The 27,341-nt window shown below is 37.1% G+C and overlaps 1 protein-coding gene and 1 long non-coding RNA gene across 6 annotated transcripts; both read left to right on the top strand.

Annotated features, from left to right (window-relative positions):
- The first annotated feature begins 748 nt into the window (after window positions 1-748).
- tapt1a (transmembrane anterior posterior transformation 1a) lies at window positions 749-25,733 on the top strand. Of its 5 annotated transcripts, none has more exons than XM_085178379.1 (15): window positions 749-991; window positions 2,437-2,567; window positions 4,238-4,356; window positions 6,485-6,517; window positions 10,564-10,726; window positions 11,799-11,934; window positions 12,632-12,729; window positions 13,008-13,077; window positions 14,012-14,092; window positions 15,412-15,521; window positions 15,654-15,713; window positions 15,838-15,906; window positions 16,115-16,191; window positions 17,676-17,845; window positions 22,946-25,733. In XM_085178379.1, exons 1-15 carry the CDS (start codon window positions 802-804, stop codon window positions 23,272-23,274), a joined length of 1,836 nt encoding a protein of 611 aa, XP_085034505.1. In that variant the 5' UTR covers window positions 749-801; the 3' UTR covers window positions 23,275-25,733. The 5 variants fall into 5 exon arrangements, with proteins under 5 accessions (XP_085034505.1, XP_085034515.1, XP_085034541.1 ...); XM_085178415.1 differs by lacking the exon at window positions 749-991 and adding an exon at window positions 3,699-3,788 and having other exon boundaries at window positions 2,456-2,567; XM_085178389.1 differs by lacking the exon at window positions 6,485-6,517.
- On the top strand, window positions 17,853-21,275 carry LOC146523959 (uncharacterized). Its single transcript, XR_014877022.1, has 2 exons — window positions 17,853-20,820; window positions 20,870-21,275. It is a non-coding gene; the product is annotated as an uncharacterized LOC146523959 (long non-coding RNA).
- Window positions 25,734-27,341: the final 1,608 nt, after the last annotated feature.

Genomic DNA, 27,341 nt, shown 5'->3' with positions numbered 1-27,341 from the left:
GACGCCTCAGTACTGTTGTTGGGTAGACTTTAAATTCAAGAAGATTTCATGGAACTTTGGGGACACCAAGTGGAGGATATTGGGTACTGCAAAATACTAAATTAACTTTTCTTTGTTATCGATCTCTATACGACATTACCGTAGAAAGTACATAGCATAATATAATATAACACAATATATTTCCTCTTTCGTAACCAATAATTATATTCACTGGAAAGTCTTTAACAGTATTTCATTTGGTTTATTTCCTAACAGCATATGCGTTTATTTAAGAAAAAGTTGTGATGCCGGGAAAAATATATTTTTAAAAATACCACTATGTGTATGTATACAACAAGTGAATACATTTATGTTCTTTATATAAAGAGTTAATTTATTATTATTATTATTATTATTATTATTATTATTATTAGGCTCGTTTTTTCTTCTTATCTTGTTGTTGAAATCAAATAAAAAGCCCCATTAGTGTGACTAGTTGGTCCACAGAAACATACTGGGAAACCATTTTCCAGCCAGGTAATCATTTATTTAAGGCGTTTCCAAAAACTTTATTTTTAAAATCTTGTATTATTATTTTAGAGAACAAATAAGGAAACAAATGGCAGATTTGTGTACATTTTAGATTAAATTAAACGGAGAATCACTGGAAAAGTAAAATGTATAAATATTAATGCCAATAAAAAACATTTTAATAATATGTTTTTCAAAAAATGTTGAAACTCCCTTTATCACCGTGACGTCACACATTGTCAGCCACACCGCGATGACGTTGCGCAGGGCGACACGGCGGGCAAAGTAAAGATGGCGGACCAGTCGGGGACCGAGCTGTCAGAGGAGAAAGAAGCCGAAATTGAGCTGAAGAAAAGGCAAAAAATAACATGGGAGGGCTTGCACAAGTCGGGTAAAATCGGCATAACCCCGGAACTGCCAGAAACCCTGGGATTTTACGACATAAGCGCTGTCAGGAGGGAGCAACGGGAGCTGTCAGCAGGTAACTGTTGGGTCGCACTGCTAATAACCGTTAGACGTCTTAAATGTTTCCAACTTATTTTGGGGGGGCTGTGGGCATTAACTCTGATAATGTTGCGGCTTCGTGAATACGACGTTTTAAACAAAAGAGTAGTGTTTAATGTGAGTGAACCTTCGTCTGTAACGACTGTAGTTTGTTAAAGCTATGTCGAAGCTTGTTTACAGTCAGTGCTAGCGTTTGTTTCACATCAACTGAAAAAGGAGAAAATAACATCTCTCGTATTATCTTGGTAGTGCAACTATCTATTTAGCGAGTTTGCATGGCTCCACAACCACCTTCTGTATCTGCTCTAAGTTTCTCTATACGTTATTTTACACCACCTATTGCATGACCTGTCACAGATCAGGTTCTGTAACCTGTAACCTACTACCTTTGGCTTACAACAATTATTGAAACAAGATTATGTCTGACCATGGCTCCCTGTAAGGCTGTGGCCGGTTTAGTTCAGATCACATGTCTCCTTTGCTGTTTAATTAATGTTGAAATTAAAGTTAACCAGAGTTGATGAAAACAGATGTTATATATAGATATCTTTGCCCCAATTGGGAAGCGTTAAACTTTAGTACGTAGAGGGGATTCTAAGAGCTGTAATAGGAAACACCTGACCCCATACATAATAGGACAATATTGAAATGATCTCTTTTAACTACAAGTGTGTGTCTAATTAGGCAAACACAGTTGAACACATACACCGTGGCTTAGATAAAGTGGACACTGATACATTTTCAATGTGACTGTTAACATTATTTATAACAAAAACTGTAGCTGAAAAGAAACCCAAATGTATAAATCATTACTGTTTGCAATTTATGAAGTGTGACATGCCAAACATGTTCTCTCTAGTGGCATTTAGAGTATAAATCTGACTGAAACTATTTTTAAAAATTCTTTTGTCCAATATTTTGTTCTATACAAAAAACCCTCCAGATTTTTGTGATAGCCTGACAGAAATCATGGTGGACATTTTTCACCATTTTTCAATTGTTCTTATAACAATTGGAAACCTAAATTGTAATTGAACTGCTATTTCATCTAATTGCTCAGTTACAAAAGATTGTAAGTAAACTATTGAATATTTTCTTTGGTAATGATGGAAGTATTACTGTAGTTGGAGCACAAGACTCATTATGCCATAGGCAGATGGTTGTTATTCTTTAAAGAGAGAGAGGCCACAGACACTGTATATCAGCTGTCCAAGCCTGTGCTTAGGTTGCATTAAGTCAGACACTGAAACAACACTTAAAAAGGCCATTAAACCTTCACTTTTTAGTTTTCATCATACAGAGATGCTTCCTCCTCTTTCCTCCACTTTACAGAGTCACCGTTGGAGTTCTCATTGTGTTGACAGCTGTATTTGTTGTGGACAATGGTTTAGTCATAACACTGTTGCTCTCACGTTGTTCCAGATCCATCGTTGACGCGCTTCATTTCCACCGAGCTCACCAGAGGTTACTTCCTGGAGCACAATGAGGCAAAGTACACTGAACGAAGGGAGAGAGTTTACACATGCATGCGTATTCCCAAGGAACTCGAGAAGGTAGTGTATATTAACAGCCCTGAACTTATCTGCCCTCATTTCTCTGCAGCTATCTCCATCTGTCTGCTGTCATTTCCATCAGTACACAGAAAGCATACGATTATTTTACGGTCAGCCCGTAAGCCTGCTTTATTTGGAGACACTTCTTCTTCTGGCTCCTGACTTTGCTACAATTCTGAATCCTCAGTCAGTTTTGCATTGCTCCTGAACTTGCTCTTAGGTTGCCACATTATCGATATGTACATCTCACCTGAGTCCTTCACAGTGAGCTCATTTAGCTTTGATGGTTTTTACATTGTTTTATTTTATTTCTTTTTGAGACCTTATAACTTTGTATGTACAAGAGCTAGCCACATAACCCTTACAAGGCTAAAAAAGACATTGAAGCCGTGTTAACCCTTTTATGAAGTTACAAGGAATAAAATGAATGAATTAATCATATAAAAGTTATTGTGGAAAGGCCAAGGTGATAAGGCACATGATCAATAGTGGGTCCTACCTAGAACTCTCCACCATTTGGGTTTAGAGCTGAAAAGAGAGGTAAAACGCCTTCATGAAACTTAAAGGAAATCCACTCACTTTTTTTCTCAAGGTCTTCTTCCCTGTTCCATTCTGAGACACAGTCCTTAGACTACCCTCACTGAAACCTACACAGATATCAAGAGAAATCATTATAACATACTTTCAATGTTGGGAAATATATTAATAATTAATATAGATATTAGGTAGACATGGAAATATCAGAAAATTATGTTGTTTGTTTACAATATGCCTTACTGACCCTAGTAATTTTTGGGTTTTTGTTGTTCCTCTCAGTAGTCACCAGATGGCAGTGTTGAACTTAAAGACTGATTTCTTCTGACATACAGGCTGGACATTATATTGACTTTCTAGGAATCATACATTTTTAATGGCATCTCTAATAAATGTGTATTTCTTCAATATATATGTCATCTAACCTGGTCACAACTAAAGTTTAAATTAATGTGATGCCTATACAGTTACACACAGTCTATTGAGTTCCTCCTCATCTGTAAAGGTCTTTATTATTTGTTTGTTATTGTTATCTGCTGTGTGTCCTTATAATCCCAGACTAACATATCTGTTACTGGCTTGGTTTTCCTGTTGAAGGGAGAGGAATGTGTGTAGCCACAAACTGCCTCAGTGACTGCACTATGTGAAACAGGCTTACTACCTTCAGGGTACCTCAGGAGGCCCCAGGTCAGACAGGATCCACCAATGACAAACAGACCCTCCCACCAGATTCTACCAGTAGTTGTTGCCTTGCTGTTTTCCCTGTTAGAAGTAGGAATAAGATGTCAGATGCATTTCAATGCATTTCTTGTAAAACATTCCTTTGAATATGATGAGGTAATGGCTGTTCATATATTGGAAGCTGTAAAGGTATGTGCCTGTTGCATAATAAAAAGGTTAAGTGTACTTTTTTTGTCACATATGGTGTTTCTCCTATGTACAATTTCTTCCACTTGTTATAAGAAAAAAAAATAGATAAAATCGTACCTTTTTTATGTTCATCATGTCATTGTACTTGATTGATGTCCTTTGTGTACATACTCTCATTCATCTTTTTTTCCTTATGATGATCGATCACTATGTACCCTACAGACTCATAGTTTGATTTGTGGTGGTGTTGTGTGTGACTTTTCCAGCTGATGATCTTCGGCTTCTTCCTGTGTGTGGATGCCTTTCTGTACGTCTTCACCCTACTGCCCCTCAGGGTGCTGCTGGCCCTTCTCCGGCTCTTCACTCTGCCTTGCTGTGGCTTCAGGTAAAATACATTGTTTATATCTGCACACTGAATGAATAAGATGAGATGTGAACACATTAATTATTTCCATTTCTGGGTATATTTGTAAACTTCAAACTATAAGTTTTGTTCTGGCTTCTTAGCGTTAACACTTCTAGGTGTATCTGGCTGTCTTTGTTGTATTTTGTAGCTTTTCAGAGCGTGGTGAAATAAGTATATATGATATGACTCGGATATAGTAATCTGTCCAAATTTTGCTTTTGCTTAAAAAAATAAAGCCGTGATTACTTTTATTAACTACAAAGTTTGGCAAACTAATTCAGATGATAAATTTACCCCCTTCCCTAGGTTGTTTAGAGAGTGAGCCACAGTTTTAGTCTCTTTCTTTTGTCATTTGGTAACATTGCTGACTCACTGTTAATAAGATAAGTGGCATTCTGGAAATAACATTGTAAATATTTTCTATGTATACACTGTAGGAAAGAAAATAAGCACTTGTGTTTTTTAGGGTTAGATACATACAGTATACAAACATATATTGATCTGATAATGGAAGTTTTGGTCAGATGGTTTTGTTCTGTTAAATGTAAGTTCATACTTTGTCCTGGTGTTTGTTTCTAATGATTCTCGATCTTGAACAGATACTTTTTTTCCTGAGTTGTCTTTGAGCTTTACCTTGATATTATTATGGATCTAATCACGTAGTCTTTTATAATACTGACCTGAACTTCAAGTACAGGTTTTGACAGTGTGTTTGTGTTTCCTTTCTTTTAGCATGAACATATTACAGACTGTATATTAAAGATGGAGTTGGTGCCCGAGTGTGAAAAGTGAAGCAGAAGGGCCTTAAACCTGCTTTCTTTCCCGACCTTTCTAAATGAAAGAAGTTGAGTTTTAGAAAAGTGTATTAGAAAACATCCCTTGAGCTAATTTTTTTGTGATTTCAGACAAGGAAAGGTCATTGCTGTTTTCAAATACCTCTAAGTACAACATGATGTTAAATTTGTTTTAAAAAAAAAGAAGAAGGATAAAGGACAGTGTGCTTTAAGATGGGCCACCTTGTGATGAGTTTATACTAGGGCTATTAATCGAATTTTAATCACGATTACGATCTGGGCTTTCAACGATCATTAAAAATGACTGAGCCGATTATTAGCCCCTCCCTCGTGCTTTATTCTCGTGCTGCTCTGTGTGGCAAATCGAGCGCACCTCTCTGCATTTCGAACACATGTCACAACAATTAAGAGGACCCGAGGGAAGCTCAGAAAGCTAAGCAGAAGTTATTTGGAGAGGAGAGTGACTGCCGTTGGTTGAAAAGAGAGGTAAAAAAAAACTTCAGTGGTGTGGAAACATTATGGGGTCGCGGAGTCAGACGTGGATCAAGTAGACATAGTGTGTAAACTTTGCTACAGTGTCGTAGCTTCACCACAGAACAACACTGCAAAGTTCACTAAACATAGATGTTTACATTTTTCATTTATTTTTTATATTCCAAACATTTGCACTGTTATCAGTATTTGCACACTATTTTATATTATTTTTTGACAATCTTTAAAGCCATTATTCAATACATTGTTATTGTTAAATAAATATCGTCAAATAATCGAGATCTCAATTTCAGTGAAAATAATCGTGATTATCATTTTTGCCTTAATCGAGCAGCCCTAGTTTATACCCTATAAGTGGGAAATGCCATATGATTTCTCTGTCAGATCAAAATGCCAAAATGCCCAGAATGTCACTAATCTCTATCAGTCTTCCATATACAGTCTGTAGGTCATATGTACTGAGTTACTTTATTAACAGAAACACCTAACACCTGATTTTACCGTCCTACCCACCAATTTTCAGTATTTTTATAAACTTTAAGAAATTTGTGTCTAAAAATAGGTCTTCCAGACATCTTGTGGTGTCTGTTCTGCAATTTAACTCCCACGGTTTGTTTTATTGCTGGTAGACCTGCCTTATTTAAAACATTTTTTCTTTTTTATTTACAGATTTAGTAGTTGGCAATTAGTTTATTTCACCACAACAAAATAGAAATTATTGGTTTGTGCCAGTGCTCTGTGTAGCTTTAAGCCAGCTGTCACATTGTTGTGATGTAGTACTTGATAGTATATTGTCTCCCCTTGCCTTCTTCCCCATGCAGGGCACGCACATGCCCCTACTGCAGAAGAAGCAGGTACGCTCCCACAAGGGCATTAAGGATTCATAAACATTATCACTGTCCCCGACATCCATTCATGGGTTTTTCATGTCCATCATGTTTGTTAATATATAGCTTGCCACCACAAATCATGTCCCAGTCTCCAAGGCAAAGCTTCCATGTTGGTCTCTTATGTTTTTCTTTCTTTTCGTGTTTTTTTTTTTTTTTCCTTTTTCCCCCCAAACACTGATCCAAAGAATAAGTGTGCATGGACGTCTTATCCAGCCCCGTCTCATAACAAAATGTGAAATAGTCACAAAAAAGCTATCTGTTTGTGTTCATGGATATGACTTGTCACATTTTTCTTCTTTTTTTTCATGACAGTTGGCACAACTTGGGCAAAACTAATGTGTTTTAGTAAGAATGATATTTTGTGTCTGTTGCACTGTTGTCCAAACTCTTCCATCATAGATATGACACCACAGGGCTTTAAAAGAAGTGTTCTTTTCTAAATATGTGCAGTTTTGGGTTTTTTTGTTTGTTTGTTTTGTAACGCTGAAACATAACCAAGTCATTTTACCAAAGATATATGAAGTAAAAAGCATAACCAAAAATATGTCCTGTGTGTGGGTGTTAAAATTATTCACTCCACCACGAAATCCACCACCATTCAAAGGTGGACTTTGCATTTGAACTTTTTAACCTTTTAAAAATGGTCAATATAAAGTTTGTGTACATATGAGACCATTGAAAAAGTCATGTTTAGGGACACAAAATGAAAGAATATTAAAAATCATGTCCAAAAACATGAATGAGTAGTTTACAGGTTGTGACTTTTTCACAAACTGTTGTGAGACTGTGTTCTTGTCACAGTATTGTGTGACCATGACTACACTAGCTCAAACTGGAAGGCTGCCTGTTTGGAGCAGTTTGGGGCTTATTTTCTTTGCTTTCAGTTGTTATTTTTGGTAGGAAAAAAGTCAGCTTTGTTAGCAAGGTTCTGTCATAGCGCTCTTCATTTCTGGTCTGTGCTTTTGAATGACTGTTTTAGGCTGATATCTTGTATTGGCACAAAGTGATGGCTATTTTAAATGCAGCGCATAGCTAACTATAAAACATAATAATCATGTGTGTTGTGGAGATAATGCTTGTAGAATAAAGACTATGACAACTACTTTGCGCAGTGTGCTTTACCAGCTGTCTGAAGCAGCTTTGTATCCAGAAAGTATGTTTAGAATAAGAGGAGTATGTGTGGTAAGGGGGTTTCTTTTCTGCTAGCACTTTAATCATATTTTAGAGAGCAGGGTACAACTGTTTTGGATTGGAATAAAGTCTTCAACAATTTATTAAATGTAAAAGTAATGTGCCAAACAAGACAGGATAAATTGTCTTTTAAATTGACTTGTTAAGTGTGAGATTGTGTTGCTTTTATTTTATATAGTTATAAATTAATGCCTGAGGTATTTGGTAGACAAAACAACATTTGGAGTCATTTCCTTTAGTAACTCACTTTGTCTTTTGCAGACAAAGCCAATTATCCAGTTAAGTGGAAAAATGATTAAATTATCATAAACCTTATGTGTGTTTACTCTTCTTACACTCACCTTACACACTTACTATATCTCTAAGCAACTGCGTCATCACTGAGCTTTATCTTTTTGGCAGCACATTTTTATCCTGGTGCACAACAGTGAAACTATTCATAATGAAGAATTCAGTATCTCTGACGCTTTTGTTTCTACTCAAACATCTTTTAATGAATGACTTTAGTGTGACCACTGGATGGCGCTATTGCATCAGAGAAGGGGGGGAAAAAAGAACTCATCAGTGCCATAAGTTAATCTCTGGTTTTGCACAGTTGTTTACGCAACAAATAATATGTTTGAATATCTATTTTTTTGTGTAAACACCCAAGTTCTTCACTGTTGGGACAACCATTGTAGTTTTTGCTTAACAGAAAAAACCACAGCTCTTTATCTTATTTTCTTAGCTTTGTGCTCAGCTGTGCAGTGATTTTAAAAAAGAGAGGGAGTCATGATAAAACTGGCTCACATCACATCTTCACAAGCTCAGCTCTTTTTTGTAACACTCATTTTGTAGTCAGCTCCCAGAATAATTCATATTTTTACAACTTTCAATTAGGGGTGGGAGATATAAACGATATACGATATAAACAATATAAATTTGGCCAACAATATCGCTCTATCGCGATAGCGCATGTTGATGATGTCATTAAGCTGCGCCTGTTTTGGTCGAAAGCATCGCAGCGGCTATAACCATTATCATCTGCAAATTATGGTGGGCGACAGTCATAGCAAAGAGATGAATCACTTTTGAAATATGGGGAAAGCCAAAAACTGTGCTTCCTCCACTTCCGTATCATTGATTCATTAATGTTGAATTCTCTCGCAGCTGCTCTATTCCCATGTTGTTGCAGTATATTAATAACTAACCTTGTGTTGTGGATGAATAATCTCAGTTGTTCTCCTGACTGAAGTTTGGCCCGTGTATAGCATCCTGCTATGCGATTGCATTTGTCCCTAAAAACATTTTTAAACAGATTTCTGCACGCCCGAATCAGTTCGAGGTCAGTAAGCACAACCAGAATTCATACATAAGGCACACTCTCAATTTTTGAGGAAATTAAAGGATTTTAAGTGTGCCTTATAGTGTGGAAAATAAGTTATACAGAAGAAAAGAATATATCGCGATATATATCGTTACAGCACATGCTTCAAATTATATCGCGATATGATTTTTAGGCCATATCGCCCAGCCCTACTTTCAATGTCTCCAGCACTGCTATTTCAAAACATGTTCTGTTCACGTGTGATTTTTTTTTTTTTTTTTTTTTTTTTTAATTAATCAGCTTCAGCTAAACTAACTGAAGGTAATGATGGGTGTTAGAGTTAACTGTTGTACTGCCATGTCTTGTGAATTTCTTAGTGTAGGTTATAGTAGTTTAGTTGAAGACCATTAAATAGTATTTGTACTGTAAGGTGTATTCCAATAACAACAAAATAACTTCAAGAAAGTCTCGTAATTAAGATCGGTTAAACTATTGGGCTTCATCGTATTTTAAAAGTCAGCACATCAGTGTCCATCTATGGAAACTGCTTCCCTTTGTGAAAAAAATCTAATGAATGCAATGTATTTTTACTGCAGGAGTCAGGGGGAGTTTTGCGCATACAGACCAGTCACAGTTTACATGGAAAATATGCAGGATGTGTTAGAATGAAGCTCTCGGCCGCTCTTCCCAGCTTCCCTCCTCTTAACATGCTGCCACTGCCAGCCATAGATGTTTAGTATTAAAAAAATGCAACTATGACACACTACTATTACTGCAGTATGTGATGTTGAAGCTTGTTTTGTTTTTTTCACCTTTCATTTACTTGTTCACTATTTTAAACATTTCTGTTCAAAGTGCTGCACTAATTTGTCCATAAAGACAGATGTTCAAAGACAAGACTGAACAAAGACAGAACCATATTAAAAAGAGATAAATCTCATGAATAAGATAACTTTAGTATAAAGGAGATACTATCTTTAATATTTCATCATGTACTCTGTCTGTTATCACTCCCGGTTCCCTTTTCCTTTGTAAGGTTTATCTCATTTTGAACAGAAATGAATTCTTGTTCCCTGCCTGTGTTGTTCTAATGTTTCCTCGTGTGAGATTAAAAAAAAAGAAAGAAAACAGAGCTCGTCCTGGTAGTGAATTAAATCAGCTGTCCGTGTACTCGGTCTTCACTCAGCTTCTTTGACCACACTGTTTGCTAGAAAAGCTCTTACTGATGGCAAGATTAGAAAAGGGTGTTTTTATGTGTTGATGCTTTATATGCTTGTATGTCTTCATGTTCACACTTTTCCCCTGGTAAAAATGTGTTTGTATTTGTAAGCATTTGTACCTTTTGGCATGGTGTTATAAGGTGTAATAACACATTTAACCTTTTTCATGTGTGCATGTTGATATATGTCTTAGCATGCCACAGTGCATTTACATACACAGGAATGGTCAAAGCAGTGCACTCTTGTCTCTCAGTATTAATGCCAATACTTTGTGTCTGCGTGTGTGTGGTCAGTGGGTCGCGGCTTCTGCAGCCAGCGCAGGTGTGTGACATGCTGAGAGGCCTGATCCTGGTGCTCTGCTTCTCCATGATGCATTATGTGGATTACTCCATGATGTACCACCTGATCAGAGGACAGTCCGTCATCAAACTCTACATCATCTACAACATGCTCGAGGTAACCCACACTTCACACATTGATGTCTAAAAACTGATGTCAGTTTATACTTTGATCACATGCTTATATGCAAGGATGCAGCTGTTGCTCCTGTAAAGACATTACATCTGAGACAAACTAGAATTTTAACATTACTTTTTACAGTTTAGTGTGAATACATGTTTCAATTATTAAAACATGTAGTCATTAAATACAAACTGTATAGACATATTTTGTCTTTGTTTACATCTTACTTCTACTTTCCTTGTTTTGCCCTCCTTACAACAAATTTTACATTCCATCTGTTTTATACAAATAGTCAGTTTGTTTATGCAGCCCGTGTGTTAATACACTGCCAGTTTAGGGAAGTACCCAAGGATTACTACACTAAAGAGTGATGGTCGTGTTACGTGATGCATTTTATTACTAATTGTTAGAACTTAAACAGTGTGTACAGCAAGTGGTGGGTTACTTCTTATGATATCCAGTGTTACCATTTTCATTTAAGGGCGGCCCATCCCCCTACAAAAAAAACCCTTCACCCCAAAAAGAAGCCAAAGGGGATATAAATACATAAAAACATTAAAACAAAATTGTTATTCTTTACTTAATTTGTGTGCCCTCATTTCATTATAGCACAGTGTTTCCCTGAGGTTGACTGCTTGTCAACCTCAGGGAAACACCAGCATACGTAATAAAGCTTAGCACTTCTCTGTGGATCATGAGCTTTATGTGGTTTTATAAGACCCTACTAGACCAAAAAATATCTAATGATGGTAATGACAGACAACCAGGACAGAGCTGCAAAAATGTTGATCTAATTTGTGTCGTAGTGAACATCTGATGAATTTGTGTATCTGTCATATTACAATGCTCTACTTTTGGGGGGAAGTGTAATTATTCTGATTGAAAAGCTTGTTTTAATAAGAGGTATAGTGTTACCTCAGTGAATTTGTTGCTAAAATCATTAGGCCTATACATAAACAATACCTGTTCATACAGATAAGATATTGATATATTATATTAGACATTGCTAATGTAACTATTGTTATATTAAGTTAACTTATGATTTCATCCTTCCCTCCACTGTTAGGTTGCAGACCGTCTATTCTCTTCTTTTGGGCAAGACATCCTGGATGCTCTGTACTGGACAGCCACAGAACCCAAAGAACGGAAAAGAGATAATATTGGAGTCATCCCTCACTTTTTCATGGCCGTCTTTTATGTCTGTATCCTTCCTGCTAAAGCGTTATAGCAGCTTTTGTGAGAGTTTTGAGGTTTTAAAGTCATCAGTAAAGTACACCAAATTGGATTTTAAGGGCGGCATCTTCTAGTCTCTTTTTTTTTTTAGCTTCAGTTTTATTCTTGACAGATGATATGCAGTTATAGTCTCACATAATACTTGTAGTTTTTATTTTTCATTGTGAACTCTTCATTTCCAAGTGCCACTAGAGTGAAATTTTGTTTTGAGTTTCTTTTGGCTTGAGTGACAGACTGGTACTGAAAGGCAACAAAGATTAATTTTAGCTGTAGTCTAGAGGAAGACTGAAGCAAGGGTGTAGACAAAGCCTTAACATAATATAATTTTAGCTATAGTTTCCTTAAGTTTATAACTGTTACATTTAATACATCTGTTGCTTGATGTAAGTTTTCATATGCTGAGATTTGTATTTATTATTTACTAAATAGCCTTCAGTGAAAGGACTAGACGTAATGCTGTTCAAGAATATCTCAAAGGAATGACTGCCAGTTCTAGTTGCCAGATGCCAAGTTAAGTGTTGAATGTGTTGTTTCAGGTCAGGGTTGATCTGTTGAAGCACTAGCTTACATTGCTTTTAATTCATTTTTAATGTGACTGAGTTCAGTGATCATATTGTTTGGTTTAGGTTGATTCGGATGTTGTTTTCCTGATTATCATTTCCTCAGTCCTTCATGCTATCCTCATCATGGTCCAAGCCTCTACCCTGAATGTCGCTTTTAATTCTCACAACAAGTCCCTGCTCACCATCATGATGTCCAACAATGTTAGTACACACACACACACTCACACACACATAGAGCGTTGTATAAAACACAATAGTGTACACCTGAAGTGTTTTCTTTGAATTGCAATGAAACACTTATACAAACAGAAAAAAAAGTATTTGCATGATGGTGTATCCAGAAACATTAAAGCTGGTATATTAGTGATGAAATGTTGTACCTGCAACATGACCGTGATAATTTGTCTTCTATTTTTATTTTTTGTCATAAAAGTGCTGACTACATTTCTGTCTTTTTTTTTCTTTTCTCTCAAACATAGTTTGTGGAAATCAAAGGAAGTGTGTTCAAGAAATTTGAGAAGAACAATTTATTCCAAATGTCCAACAGTGGTGAGTTATCCAGCGCTTTATCAAAAATGCAGTACATTATTAGTACTATTTTAGAAAAGTACTGGTCTAAAAATACATAAAACATGTGTTTTATTGAATTTCACATCCGCTTTGTCACTGTCAACAATTACACTACAAAAATAATCACCAGTAAGAATGATTTGTTCATAGTAACAGGAAAAGTTTAGAATCCAGACTAAATTATATACTTCGAAGTTCTCTGAAGCTTCTTTAAAACTGAATTATCCCTTGGAAATACTTGTACCAAAGTCAGAATGGTGGCGATAGATAGATAGATAGATAGATAGATGGATAGAAAAATACTGTAGTTAGCTAGATTCATGACATTTCTATTGGATATCTTTAAAAAACTGATGGATGGATTTAAGTTACAGAATTGAATTAATCTTGCTTCATTGGGAAAGTTAATTCATTTTGCATTTTGAAAGAACAGTACAGCCAGTGTATTTGATTAAAAACTTTGGTTCTCTTTTTGTATTCCCAAAGGCACTGGGTTTTTTTTTTATCTTGATCATTCTTATTGTAATCAGATGACAGGGGAACACAACAACCCAGAATCATCTGCCATTTGCCTCTCTGGTTACTCCATCCCAGTACAATGGCTGGTCATGGAGCTGGGCTCTTGTTACCATAAGATTATTTGTATGGATAATAGCCAAACCTTTGTAGCCACATTATTAAAATTATAATACAGCGATGCTTATAGGATGTACTGCTGTAGCAAAATCCACTGTAACATGAAATGCTTTTTGAAAATTCACAGATCTGTCTTGTTGACTCAAGCTGTTTAGATATTGAACTACAGCAGACTGAAGACCATGTGTTCAGCTAAAATGGAGATGCTTATCTATCTAATATTCTTACACAGGTTTCTCCATAGATGGGAGATTATAATAACAATTTTATCCCACAGATATCAAAGAACGGTTCACCAGCTATGTCCTTCTACTCATCGTTTGTCTCAGGAATATGGAGCAGTTCTCCTGGAACCCCGGTAATCATGTTTCCCTCCTTTAAACTATACTTTTATGCGCATTTTTATATCACTAGAAAAGTAAGTTGTTTTTTTTTTTATCATCATTTTTATCATGTCTTTAAAAGTTAAAAAACAACAACAACAGGATAAAAAAACAGACTGTGGTCAGTGCTTGCCATGGTAAAAATGTTTACAAAAATCCTGAGCAGCTCCTTTCTTGCTGTTTCAGCTGATACATTGCAACACCTTGGGGAGTTTTCTCCAGTAAACCTCAGTCAATGAGACGGAGCAAAGTGAGGAGTGAGGGCTGGGATATTTCTCTATGACAGCTCTCTGAAAAGTCAGCTCCTCCTGCCAGTCTCAAAGTCAGACACACAGTAGATGACAGATGTGGCTTGTCAGCTGAAATCATAACACTGATTTACTAATACCAGCAGAGCTACTGTTGCTAAAGAGGTATATAAATCACAGAAACCTTCAAACAACATAGAATTTGTCAGGTGTGGCTCAGAATGGGCTGAGCTTTTCTCAGTACAACAGCACAATATTTACTGAGCCCTAACGGATAAAGCTTAGCTGTTTTGTACATTAAATGGAAATGCCATTAAGTGGACACCTTTAAAAAAATCATTAATGTTTGTCTTTGAGTGACAAGCTCAGGCTTAATATTGCTTTAAATACTCAGTTTCACACTTGCTTCTCTTGTTTTTCCTGCTTCGTTGTCTTCATATGGGAGTGTCAAACAGAAGCAAGTTGCCTTAAAGGGAGAGTTTGGTCTTAAAAAGGGAGTTGTTAGAATGTCTTGTTTAGGACAGACTGACTATGAGTATAAGACAAAGATTATTTTGACCTGCTGATCATGCAAAACTAATGTGGTTTAGTGAAACAGTAAAAATATTAAGGTGGCCATCATCTCAATTAATATGAGGATTTGCTGTTTTGGTATTTTTGTATCAATATGAATCAAACGCACTGGAAAATGATCCTTTTATTTTGGTTATGTTTTAGTATTTTCTGTTTAATACCCTATACCATTAACTGAATTAATTAACTTATTTTTGTAATTGCTCCAGTGGCTGCCCAAAGAAAACTTGCAGTGCTGCATTTATATTCAGTGAAGGTTTGCAGTAATGTAAATTTTCTTTGGGCAGCCACTAGAGAAACAGATACAATTAGAAGATGACTTAAATAATTTGGCTAATGGTGTAGCGTATTAACATAGAAAATAATAAAACACGACCAAAACAAGGAGAAACATACATATACAAATATTGAAGGATTATTTGATCCTTCCAAAAATTTTGGCTAAAATAATTAACTTTTTTTCCCCTTCTCAGATCACCTGTGGGTGTTGTTCCCTGACGTTTTTATGGTTGTCACCTCTGAAGTTGCAGTTGATGTCATCAAACACGCCTTTATCACAAAATTCAATGACATCACTGCAGATGTAAGAACGGAACCTGCTGTTCTTTCTTTCAGTCATCACCGTGACTTTGCATGAGAACATGTATGATACTATATGGGATACCTTGCCTTTTTCCTTTTCCTGTACTGTATTATTTTCTTGTCCATTTTCCAGGTGTACAGTGAATATAGAGCCAGTTTGGCTTTTGATCTCGTCAGCAGTCGGCAGAAGAATGTAAGCAACTGCCTCGTTTCAAACATTGCCATCATTATACTTACATAAACAGCGTGGTGCCCACGCAGCTAATCAATTCAGTTTTGTCAAGTGCTGTAATTTATGCTCGTCTGTCACTGTGTAGGCTTGTACTGACTACAGTGACTCAGTGGCCCGGAGGATGGGCTTCATCCCCCTGCCATTGGCTGTTCTGGTAAGAGAGAATGCAGTCTGTTGTTGCTATTCAGGAACTAAATACCAGAATAGAGTTGGTCGTTGGCACGCAAGCAAGTTTCAAAACTCCACAATGTTCTAAAAGTGTTTAATGGTTCTTATTATTGCTAAAATGAAATGTTTCCATTTTGTTTTCAAAATGAATAAATAATTCCATTAATACTGGTGTTTTTGTTTTTTTTTAACAGCTCATCAGAGTGGTGATGAGTTCAGTGAGGTTGCAGGGAGCACTATCATACACCTGTGTACTCCTCTTTTATCTTGGGTGAGTTTTTAGAGTTGTGCTGTATTGATTTTTTTTATACATCCTGCAAAATAAGTGAGCTTTTAATCCTTATTATGCCATTTTACCTCACTGAAGATCTTTTTTTTGTTGTTGTTGTTTTAAATACATACAAGTACAGTTGAACCCCAGCTATTTGCAGTTCAGTAATCATGGATTCACCTATTCACCTTTTTCTGTAGGTGTAAACACAGCAAAATATCAATCAAATGTATTTGTTTTCTTAAAAAAGAACATTCTCCAAACAGTATGCAAATTTCAAATACAAAGCCTCCAGAAAATTAAAATATAGGCAATTATAAGCGTTTTTAGATGGGGTCTCAAGTTTTCAGAGATTTGAGATATTCGCGGGCTGTTGTGGTCCCTAACCCCCACGAATACCAGGGAAAAGTATCTTTAGGAAAGATTGATGACTGAAACTGGTCTTTGTGATACCCCCTTCTGTTTAGTAAACTAAATGCTTAACCCACTTAACATGACATTTTTTTTAAGTCAGTAAACACTAAAATATTGGGATACTTTAATTTACTTATAGTGTGCTAGATATGCAGAGAACCTCACACAAACATCGTCACATGGTGAAGGTAAAAACATGGTTGCGTGGTCTCGTGGATGCACACTCACCCATGCAGGCACTGTCATAAACACACATTCATATTCAGAGACACACACAGTTACATAAGCATTAACATTGTGCTCTCACATCCACGCTGTGCTGAGTTGCTGATAGCCTTGCTCATTCTCATTTGCCGGATCCCATCGGGGCACGTACCATTGAAGAGTTTCCCTTAGGGTGAAGAATACAATGTTGTCATCTCTAGTGCCATCTCTGGCCTCCCCTATCCTCCGATTTAAAAATAGCCCTAGCTTGAACAGACCGCTGTGCCTTGGCAAAGATTCAGCTGTGCTGACACGCTCTGTCACAGCAAGGAGTGGTCCACAGACCCAAATGTGTCTGTCTCTCACTCATCACAGTACCAGACTCTCGGCCTTATAGCAAAGCCCACAAACACAGAAAGACAGTGCACACTAACATCCTGGCATAGTGGTGGGATGTGAACACTGGCGATTGAAGCCAGATGGTAAGAGATTCATTATAGCTGTGCCCTAGTTCAAGATAGCATTGTGATAAAATTTCAGCACTAAATAAAACAAAGAGAGATTCAAAAAGCTATTATATGAATGGTAATTTGCATTAGAAGGCTGTGTTTTGATCAAAATGTAGACGCCTGATGTATTTATTATTTAATTTAGCCCGTAGACTGGAAAAAACTACAAAGCTTTAATATGTTTAAAATTAAAGCTGATTTAAAATTATGGCATCACTTTAAGTTAGAGTAAGTTTTTTTTAATAGACTTTCATCTGTCCAGACTAGCTTTATGGTACATTTAAAGCTCTGTAATACTACCTGAAAAACAGGAAAAAATGTCTTTTTCTAATCAAATATCCCCTTTCCCTTTTGTAGACTGGTAACACTGAAAGTGTTGAACAGTATTGTACTCCTGGGGAAATCATGTGTCTATGTCAAGAGAGCCAAAATGGAGGACAAACTGTTTGAGAGGCCCTCGACTGCACCATCCTCTTCTGCCAAGAGCCCTAGCAAAGCTGACCCAGCCAGGTGCCGCACACCTTCAGGTAAAGAAAAAACCCCTGAAAAGATTAAGATGAGAAAAAACCTTGGTTATAATAAAAATCCCAGTTTTGTTATGGATTAATATTTTGTAAAAGCTATTATTTACACCCACAAGGATCCATAGGTTTCAGTCCCCGTGGCATTTATGACTACAACACTAATTATCTCTTGAATGGATTCAGCATGACTCATGAAACATTTGCATGCCAGAGAAATGTGAAAAGTCAAACAGAAAACTGTTTTTGTGCGAGTGGTTGTTTTTAAAGATGAATTTAATAGATAATTGTAAATTACACATAAAAGCAATAACATTTTATATCTATAAATGTGATGCTTTCTAAACAAGATGACATCAGCTGTGACCTCAAGCGTAGAGCATGTCACCAGTAGCTTAACCAGTCCGTAATAAATTATAATCAAACATTCAGAGCAAAGAAAACCAGAGTTTGACCTTGTCTAATGGTCAGTGCTACCAGTCATTTTACGTAATTATACATTCACCTCAGCTTGATTATACTCACTTTTACTAATTACACTGTATCTATCAGGTCTCCACCAGTCAAGTACATGCAGAAAATGAAGCACTGACATAAATTATTAATATTTAAATAGCTACGGTACAAATATATCGAAGTATTTATTTGGAATTGCATACAAACCACCTTTGAACAAAAAACTTTTGGTTGAAACTTTTGTGGTATTTTGAAGTCTGAATCTTATTTTAGAGATATGAAAAATGCTGCGACCTGAGAGGGTGTTGTTTGGCTGGCAGGAATAGATATCTTGTAAATGAGACGTCCTGGGATTTAATTTTGTTGATGAATGTTTCGTATTGCTCTTTCTCCTACACAGTTGTTCTCTTTCTTCCTTCCTTTCTTTTGTTTTGTTCAGCAATAGAAACCTGTAATGGTTTTCAAAAGAAAACAATGTTTTATTACTCTCTATGTCTCAGACTACCATTCAGAATAGCAATTTACATATTTGTTGAAGTGATGCTAGATATTGCTTTCAGTCTCATGCGATTTCTAAAGTCTTACCAAATGGGGCCCCCCACCTAACAGAGTTACGTTGATCTTTTTAGGTATCTAGTTGGCACTTAAATGTAAATGTTGGACATTTAGCTGACATTTAGGTCCAGACAAATGTGGCAACAGGTAAAGCCCCGGCTCAGCTTCAGACATTTAGTGGAAACATGCAGAAAGTGGGGATCCTTGAAACCTTGATTTAATTTGATTTTTTTGGGTCAGGTAAGTCTTTTCAAGATTACAGGTTAGCACTTGATTAATTCCCTCAGCATTTAAAAAAAAACACAACTCTGTGATCCCAAAACTATTTTGCGGAGCAAAAAAAAAAATCAAACAGTATACATAATGTTTTATCTACATCCTTTTGTTTCCTTGATGCTTATTTCCAGAGCTGCAATGAATGGATATTTGTTATTGTGTAACCTGGTACATTATGCTGTTAATTACAAAATGAATCTGTTATGCCTGGAGATGTTTTTGTCATGCAGTTAATAACTACTAATGCAACATTTGATTTGTTACAGTATAGAACTTCGACCTTTTGATTAGGTGCTGAATTTAATTTGTCTGGGCTCAAAAACATACATTTATCAAATGTGTTTTGTTATTGAACTTATTGAACAAATTCTTCATTTGTCTTCTATATTTGATAGAATGGACATAGGTGGGCTCAGTATTCTCTGGTAAATTATACAGACACTACACTTAATGTAGTAAAACGTACAACGTTGCAGTGTTCTGTCATAGCACTTTGTACTGGATCTTCATCTTATGTCATATTCTAAGAAAAAGACTATTCAACAAAAAAGTACATAAACCCTTCTCTGTATTCTGATATTTACATGTGAATTTCCTCAAAAGAGTTTAGTTCATAGTCTGACTTAGAGTTTCACTGGTCCTGCACCTACGTTTGATGAAACAGATTTGGAGGTGACACTATCTCCCAGTCATCCTCAGCCAAATCCCTGCAGATCTTTTCTCCCGTGTGTGCCTCAGACCTGCCTGCTGTGCCGAGGCAGGAGCTTTAAAATGACAAAGATCCTGATGGTGCATCATGTCATGGAACATCAAAAGCATTCATGTTTCTAATGAATCTGGTTTCTCACAGAGCTCCAGCAACATGGCTTACAGCTTCACGCTTCAGCATGCAGAGTATAATAATAAATGCTTTGAGGTTGTGGGAAGCTAATGCAAGTCTCTTTATGCTTCCTTCATATTTAGCTTTTGGGATTTGAACCGTCGACCTTAAATACCATGTTCACTTTTCTGACATTAAACTACTTTGGTGGGCGCCTCAAGCTTTACCTGCTGCTCAACTGGACTCACTGCACTATGTCTTTGTCTTTGCAATGCTCTGCCTTCAAATAATACAAAGATCTGCCATCTGTCTATACTGCATGTTTTTGTCCAAAGGGGAGAAATGTGTAATGAGCGGTTTCACAGTAGCCATTTCAAGCCAGATGGTGGTTAACTTTTATTAAAGCTCACATATCTCCAGAGAAATGGAGAAAGCTGCAATGTGTGACTCAAATAACAGATCTATAGATATTTTGTAGCCCCTTCGACTATACCTGGAAAAATTTGTTAGGAAGTTAATATAAAAATTAGATAATGGGATATTTAATAACAACAGACATCATCTGTATGTCTGTACACAATACACAAGAAGCGCTAATTTAGCGCTTGATTTTTTTTTGTTACATATCCTTGTAATGTAAAAGCTAGTGAAACCGATATCTGGTTCCTTAGCAGCTAAATGACATTGACAAAATTGACATGAGCATCTGGCCTGGTTGCTTTATAGTGGAAGACAGCTTAAGGCTAGCATGCTATGATTTTGTTCCTGCTCTGTGCCATTGATTATAAGGAGTTGAGGCTATTAGTGTGACTGTTGACCTGTCCAGACTGTAGCCTCCTATCAACCAGTTACTAGGATAAACCACAGCCCACCTGTGGTGGCTGTGGCTCAGGTGGTAGAGCAGATCAGCTACTGATTGGAAGGTTGGTGGTTCGATCCTTGGCTTCCCCAGTCTGCATGCCAAATATCCTTGGGCAAGATACTAACCCCAAGTTGCTCTCTGATGCGCTCATCGGAGTGTGAATGTGTGTGAATGCTTATTAGTTTGCACTTGAGTTTAGAAGTGCTTGTATGTGTGAGTGGGGGAATGAGGCATGTTATATACAGTGCTTTGAGTACTCCGGGAGAGTAGAAAAGCGCTATATAAGAATCAGTCGATTGAATTGAACCTGTGACCATAATTTGGATAAGTGAAGTGGTTAAGGAGATGAGAGGATGGCTATCAACTGATACTGTATTTTTTCTTCTTTGTTTGTTGCAGAGTGATTTTTGCCATCAGGGTAACTGATAGTTTCGATTTTTCCATCTTCGGTGTAGAATCTGAACTGCTTTTACATATTTCCTCAGCATCATTGGCAAGTTTTGTGTTAATGAGGAACACAAGAATAACTGAGTGTACAACTACAGCAGCAGAGCATTCACTACATCATGTTTTGAGGTAGAAAACTCTGCCTGATCGGTTTATCAATATTTTGCTAATAAGAAAATGCTTCTAAAAGTATTTGAACAATCACTTTTTTTAAATACATTTATAGTTTTTATTGCCTGTCTGATAAAATAGTTTCTTTGCTTTTCCTAGGTTTCAGTTCAGGATTCTTTGAGTGTCATGTTTCTCTTATAACAGCTGTGATTATGCAAATGATGACTGTTTCATTCATATAGTTTAAATATATAATTTTTTTTCTCAGTTCAAATCAAAAAATATCATTGATGCTGTCAGGTTTAGTTAAAAAATTTGAACTGCCACACAATAGATAAGTTGTGAAAATGAGGAGCTTTGATTGGTCAGAGTCCACCTTTTCTGTCATGGGAAGAATTTAAGACTCTCAAATATGTGATATTAAAATAAAACAGCAGTACTGTGAAGCCTGACCCCATCAGAATAAATGAAATGGTGAAGGTTAGAAAGGGTGTGCACACCACTGACAGGTATGCCTCATTTTATATTCTTCACTGATTTAATGCTAAATTATTTAGGTAGAACCGAACGTGGAATTTTCCTATATTCTGTTTGCCTAAAACATTTGCATTCTTTTATTTTGTTGTTGTTTTTTCATGGCTTTTATCATGGTTGATGTAGTGCGTGTCTAACCTACACAGTCCATTTTCTCAGTGTGTTGTAGTTTTCTCTCTAGTTAAATGTCTATTCATCTCTGTCTACAGAAAGAACCAAAAGTTTGCTGTAGTCAGATAGCCCGGGGCGAGCCAGGCGTCTCTGTGGACAGTCTTCTTGCTCAATTCTCTCTGATATGATGAATTATTCTGTTTAATTGATTTTCCTAAAGTAACTGTGCTCTGCTCTCAAAGTGAAAAGCCTTTGCAGTGTTTCTCTAAACATAATGAAGTGAATTATGATGAGGTCCAGTTGTGCTGGTGTATGTTTTACATCAGCATCTTTTCTGGCTGTTTTCTCTCCTGCTGTGTTGAAACTGGTTTGTCCAGTTATTAAGATTAATCCCACTCTCATGTCCGTGCAGATGCAGTCAACCTCCACCCGCCTACCTGTTCGATTTTAGAATCAGAATTAATAAAGTATTGTGATTCTGAAACTGAACTAGTAGGCGGGTGGAGGTTGACTGCATCTCCACGGATATGACGGTGGGATTAATCTTAATAACTGGCAAAACCAGTGGAATTATGTCTTTTAAATGTTAAGCTTGTCTACGCAGACATTGATCAGTTTTCACTTGCCTCACACTTGTTTGATGAAAGGGACATGCTTGAATAAATCTAGCGGTCTACTCTGTACAGCTTGCATTTTGCCTGCACTGTGGGTGTGAAGATTTGTTTACTTGTGTTTTACTCAACTTCCTACAGTGATTGGACTGCACAGAGCACTGTTCCTAAGCTCACGCGTAGACATGGATGTGAGATTGAAGCTGCTGGGTCGGCTCTTTGTTAAAGCCAGACTTAGTGGCAAATTACCTATGCATAAAATGAACCCATCTACATGGTATTTGTTTTGTCATTAAATGTGTTTTTAAATTTGTTCCTCACAGGTGAATCGAAGGTGGTGCAGATCCCCGCCACTCCCTGCAGCCCAACATCCTCTTCCATCTCGTCTGTGACCACTCAGCCTGTCCCTAGGACTGATTTGTTTCCTCCACCATTTACCTATGCCTCACCTGCTAAACCAGCTAGCCGTCCACCTAGTCCACCACCCGATGCTGATGCTGAACAACTTCCATCCATGCTCTTAAAGGAAGATGACGAGGATGAGGAAGAGGAGGAGGAGGCACAGCTGCCCTCTGAAACAAAGCACAAGACCTCCAAAAAGGACCTCCTTGAGATTGACCGATTCACAATCTGTGGAAACCGCATTGACTGATCAGCCTCCAAGCAGCCACTGATGTAGCGACTAACCACTCAGGAAAGACGGAGACCAATGGCCTCCCGGCCTGGCTCTCCTGGCAAACAGCAGCAGAACGCTGAGTACTTATAAAAGTCAGTGACATTACAGTAAACTATTGTTAAAAAAAGAAAAAGTCAGACAATCCTGCTGCTGTTGAAAGCTAAAGTTGAGAAGTTTCACAGGGAAAACTTCACCTGACTGATAAAACAGAAGAGGACAGAAAGTGAGAGTGTTGCAGCCGAGTTGTCAGGATGAACTGGCATATGTCAGAGCACGCGTATGTGTGTGTGCACGATTTAAGATCAGGGTTGGGGTGCGAGAGTGTGTGCGAGTGAGCATATGTGTATGTGTGAAGGCACTCTAGCACTTCCTGTATGAGCAGCAGTGGAACCAGAAGGAGAGAAGTTTCTCAGTTCGCTCAGCAGCCAGAAAAAACTTCCAAACTCTGACATCAAAAGTGACACTTGAATGATGAGAATTTGCTTTTTTCCACCAGAAAACAAGTGTTGGGGTTTATTTTAAGTACTAAGTACTAAACATTCAACATATGAAATTTTGCAAGAAAACAAAAACAGAGGTTATTTAAAACATCTGAGCTAAGAAATGTAGCTCTGTTATTATATGGCAGTTTGCAACCCAAGGATTGCAAAATTCTCATCTCTTTTTTACATTGTGGTTGTCTAGAAAATATTCAGATGAACTTAAAAAGCAGAGCAGAAAAAACTGGAGTCAAAACTGAATAATGAAGGGTTTTTAATCAGACATTGTTTTGATTTAAGAGATCACATGACTGAAAGATTAGGAAACATGGCTCTGAACGGTCGCACACTGTCGATATTGGAGATCTGTTGATTAAAGTCCGTACCTCAGTGAAGCTGGTTCAAATTTTTCAATCCAGTATGAGTTACAGGTGTTGCAAACACAGCTAAAAACGGTGATTATTTTTTAGATTGGAGCCTTTAAAAATTCATTTACACAGCCATTAGGTAAAGACATTTGCAGCCATCCTGCGCCTTCGCCAACTCAACAGCCTTTCATTAAACGACCCAGTCAGCGTACAGTATTAGCCAAAGCAGTTAATGACCGCTGACTCTAAATGTGCTTCATCTACCACCCACTTACATAGCCAGTCATAGAGCAGAAGTCCATTTAAAATGATGGAAAAAGTGCATTTGTATGTCATAGCCCATTATAATCTTGATTTTCCAGTCACTTAGTTTAAGACAGTTTACACGCAGCTATCTGTTAAATGGACATAATCAATGGGAAGAGTTATCATTTGGTGGGGCGCCTCAAATTTGAGCATAATTTTTTGATGAATGGTATTTAATCTGTAATTACTTTTGAATGCACTGATGGGCCGTATTGTCTTTAAATACGGTCATGTTTCTCATTCGACTCTAGTGATGCTCTAATGTTTACATCTTAGGATAATAGAAGCAATATTTACACAACAAAATGCCTTTTTTGCGTGTGTGTGTTTTAAGACGGTTTTTTGGGGAGTTTTTTGACTGACCTTGCAGAGTTGTTCGCTATGATTTTTTTTTTTTTTTTGTAAATTGTGTGAATCATCTAAAAGTAAAAACACCGTAAAGAGACCAGGAATGTCATCAAGTTTTAATTTGACACCCATTTGTGTAATTTAGTTTAAACATAATACATTTTTTGTAACTTTATTAGAAGTTTATGATTCAAATTCGTGCCAAATCTTTCAGTAACTTTTGTTTCATCTGATCTGAATTGTAAAATTACGGCAATATATCACTGAGCACTTTCTTGTTTCCTCCATGTTTACAAAGTTGATCTTAGCATTTTGATTGACAGCAGCTAATCAAAAGTGGCAGAGTTAGACAAACCCTTCACTCACACTAATTATTTTATAATCATCAGATTAAAAACTCAGGTCACTTGTGTTCACGTTCCACTTTTTTGACGCACTCTGCCCATCGCTTCTTTTATTTGGGGATGTAAAAACAAGTACCTTTTTGGTTGTAAAATACTTAACAGTGATATATTTAATGTTATTTTGGCAAAGAAAGCTTGTTTTTTGTTTTTTTAAACAGAAGGTGTATATAGTGTTTACATGTATCAGCATCTGTTTGATTGTATTTTGGAGAAGCGTTTCTTTATTGTAATAAGGACGATCTATTTTTGGAGCTGCCTGATGGAGCTGGTTCAGTCTTCACTGTACACAGAGTTGGTGCTGATGTTCCAGGTGTGCAGTGGAGATCTGACTGAACCTCAACTGGGCCCAGCTGAGCACACCTGAGCTTAACTGGGTTAATGGATATAGATGCACTGTAGAAGTGCTCTTATGCAAGCTGCGATGGTCCAGTACACTGCCTGCTTTGTTTCCTCAGTTTGATTCCATATTTAATTCCTACCTTGATATTGTATGAACTTGCCCATTTGGAGTAATAAAGTTGATTTCTTAAGTGTGCTGTTTTATTGTAGCTACATGCAGAGCTAAAGTATTCTGGGTTGTGTTTTTGAGGGTATTCTCATATTTATGATTTCAACGTCGAATGTATTTGGAAAAAGTTCACTTTCGAACCTCAAATTATTTGCTGTTTAACTCAAGTTCATGACCGAGAATCAGAATTATTCAAACTTCAAGTCTGAAACTATGTTTTAAAGTTCACTGTGAGTATGCGCAAGCTTATTTTACTTACCCAAATGCAGCATCTCACCAAACGTTTTGTATTAAATTATATGATAATGCTTGTTATCTAATGATCCATCATTTCAGATGATCCTGACCTGTATCACTCGCTCTCTGTGATACACTCGAACTCTGGATGAACATTGGGAACTGGATCTTGAGTTGGGATTTTGTAAGGTCAAGACTGAATGTTCTTTGGTAAAAGGTTCTTACAGCTCTATGAATGAAATCATAGAAACTGCTTTGCTTGCAGGACAGTTGAGCAAACTTTTTGCTGACGGATACCAGTGGTGTGATAAGGATGCAGGCTCCAGAAAGATGCAGGCCTACAGTGCTTCCAGAAGTATAAGGAGAAAATAAACTGATGTCACTGAGTGAGTGTTTTTAATTTAGCCATTTAAAGAACCACTCATCAGTGGCTTTAGCTTTCAGACTACAAAGTCAGATTAGGATTTCCTTTTTTTTTTTGTTGATGACGGGAAGCATCAAGGTGCTTCTTTTTTCTCCCCGTCAAACTTCCTGTAAGCTTTATCCATGAACCCTTCCTGACCTGATACTGGGCTGCACAGTACCTGAGTACCTGTTCAGAAGTGAAGGACAGGCAGAGTAAATCTGCAACAGACATTCTTAGAGGGCTAAGCTCCTTACACTGCTGAGAACTGAGAAGAGCTTCAGCTCTGTCAGATCTGACAGGAATTTGTCTTGAGAAAGGTTGAGGGGAATGATAGTCCATACGCAAGATATGATACTTGGACAAAGTCCACATCCATACGCAAGAAAGATATGGTGGTCATTTACATTCCAATTTCTGAAACATCTTACTTGATAAAATTATTAAGAGCAGAGAGCAGTATGAAAAAGGAGGACAGAATTTAATCTTGCATTTATATTTTTAATGAGATCATTTAGTTGTAGATACACTAAAAACGGTTCTTAATGAATCTACTAATTAATTCTACTGCCTCAGTCTAGCATATCATGTGTCTGTACTGAAAGTCTCATCTGCTCCTCTGCAGGTCTAATGAGTGTGTGTTGTCACTGAAGAAATGTGCTCACAATCAGTGATCAAAGGTTTCCAAACAGGAGGCCCCTCTGTCACCAGGAGCTGGGGCCCCATGCACTCCAGAAAGAGGACAAGGATGTTACTGTGCAAAGAGACAGAAGCAAAACCCACCTGTTTGCTTCTCTGCCAATGAAATCAATCCTGTGAGCTGCACGCAGGTATCCTCTGTCTGCCCTCTGGGGAAAAAGGTCAAAGGTCAGGAAGGTGAAGAGCCTGATAGTGGGAAGAAGAAAAAGCTGACTAGGGAATAGCTGATACAAGAAAACATTTTTACATTAAAAATTATGTAAGATGTTGTATTGTTCACATTTAAAGAAC

The sequence above is a fragment of the Neolamprologus multifasciatus genome, chromosome 2, assembly GCF_963576455.1.
Source record: "Neolamprologus multifasciatus chromosome 2, fNeoMul1.2, whole genome shotgun sequence".
Taxonomy (NCBI): Eukaryota; Metazoa; Chordata; class Actinopteri; order Cichliformes; family Cichlidae; genus Neolamprologus; species Neolamprologus multifasciatus.
Note: the sequence above shows the minus strand (reverse complement) of the source record. Positions and strands in the feature narration are given on the sequence as shown.

What these genes read in the sequence shown, in the direction of transcription:
- tapt1a (XM_085178379.1), top strand. Translation starts at nt 802, where the DNA reads ATGGCGGACCAGTCGGGGACCGAGCTGTCAGAGGAGAAAGAAGCCGAA. An exon ending in ATTCCAAATGTCCAACAGTG is followed by an intron (nt 13,078 to 14,011) that starts GTGAGTTATCCA and finishes TTTATCCCACAG; the next exon opens with ATATCAAAGAACGGTTCACC. An exon ending in TCAATGACATCACTGCAGAT is followed by an intron (nt 15,522 to 15,653) that starts GTAAGAACGGAA and finishes TCCATTTTCCAG; the next exon opens with GTGTACAGTGAATATAGAGC.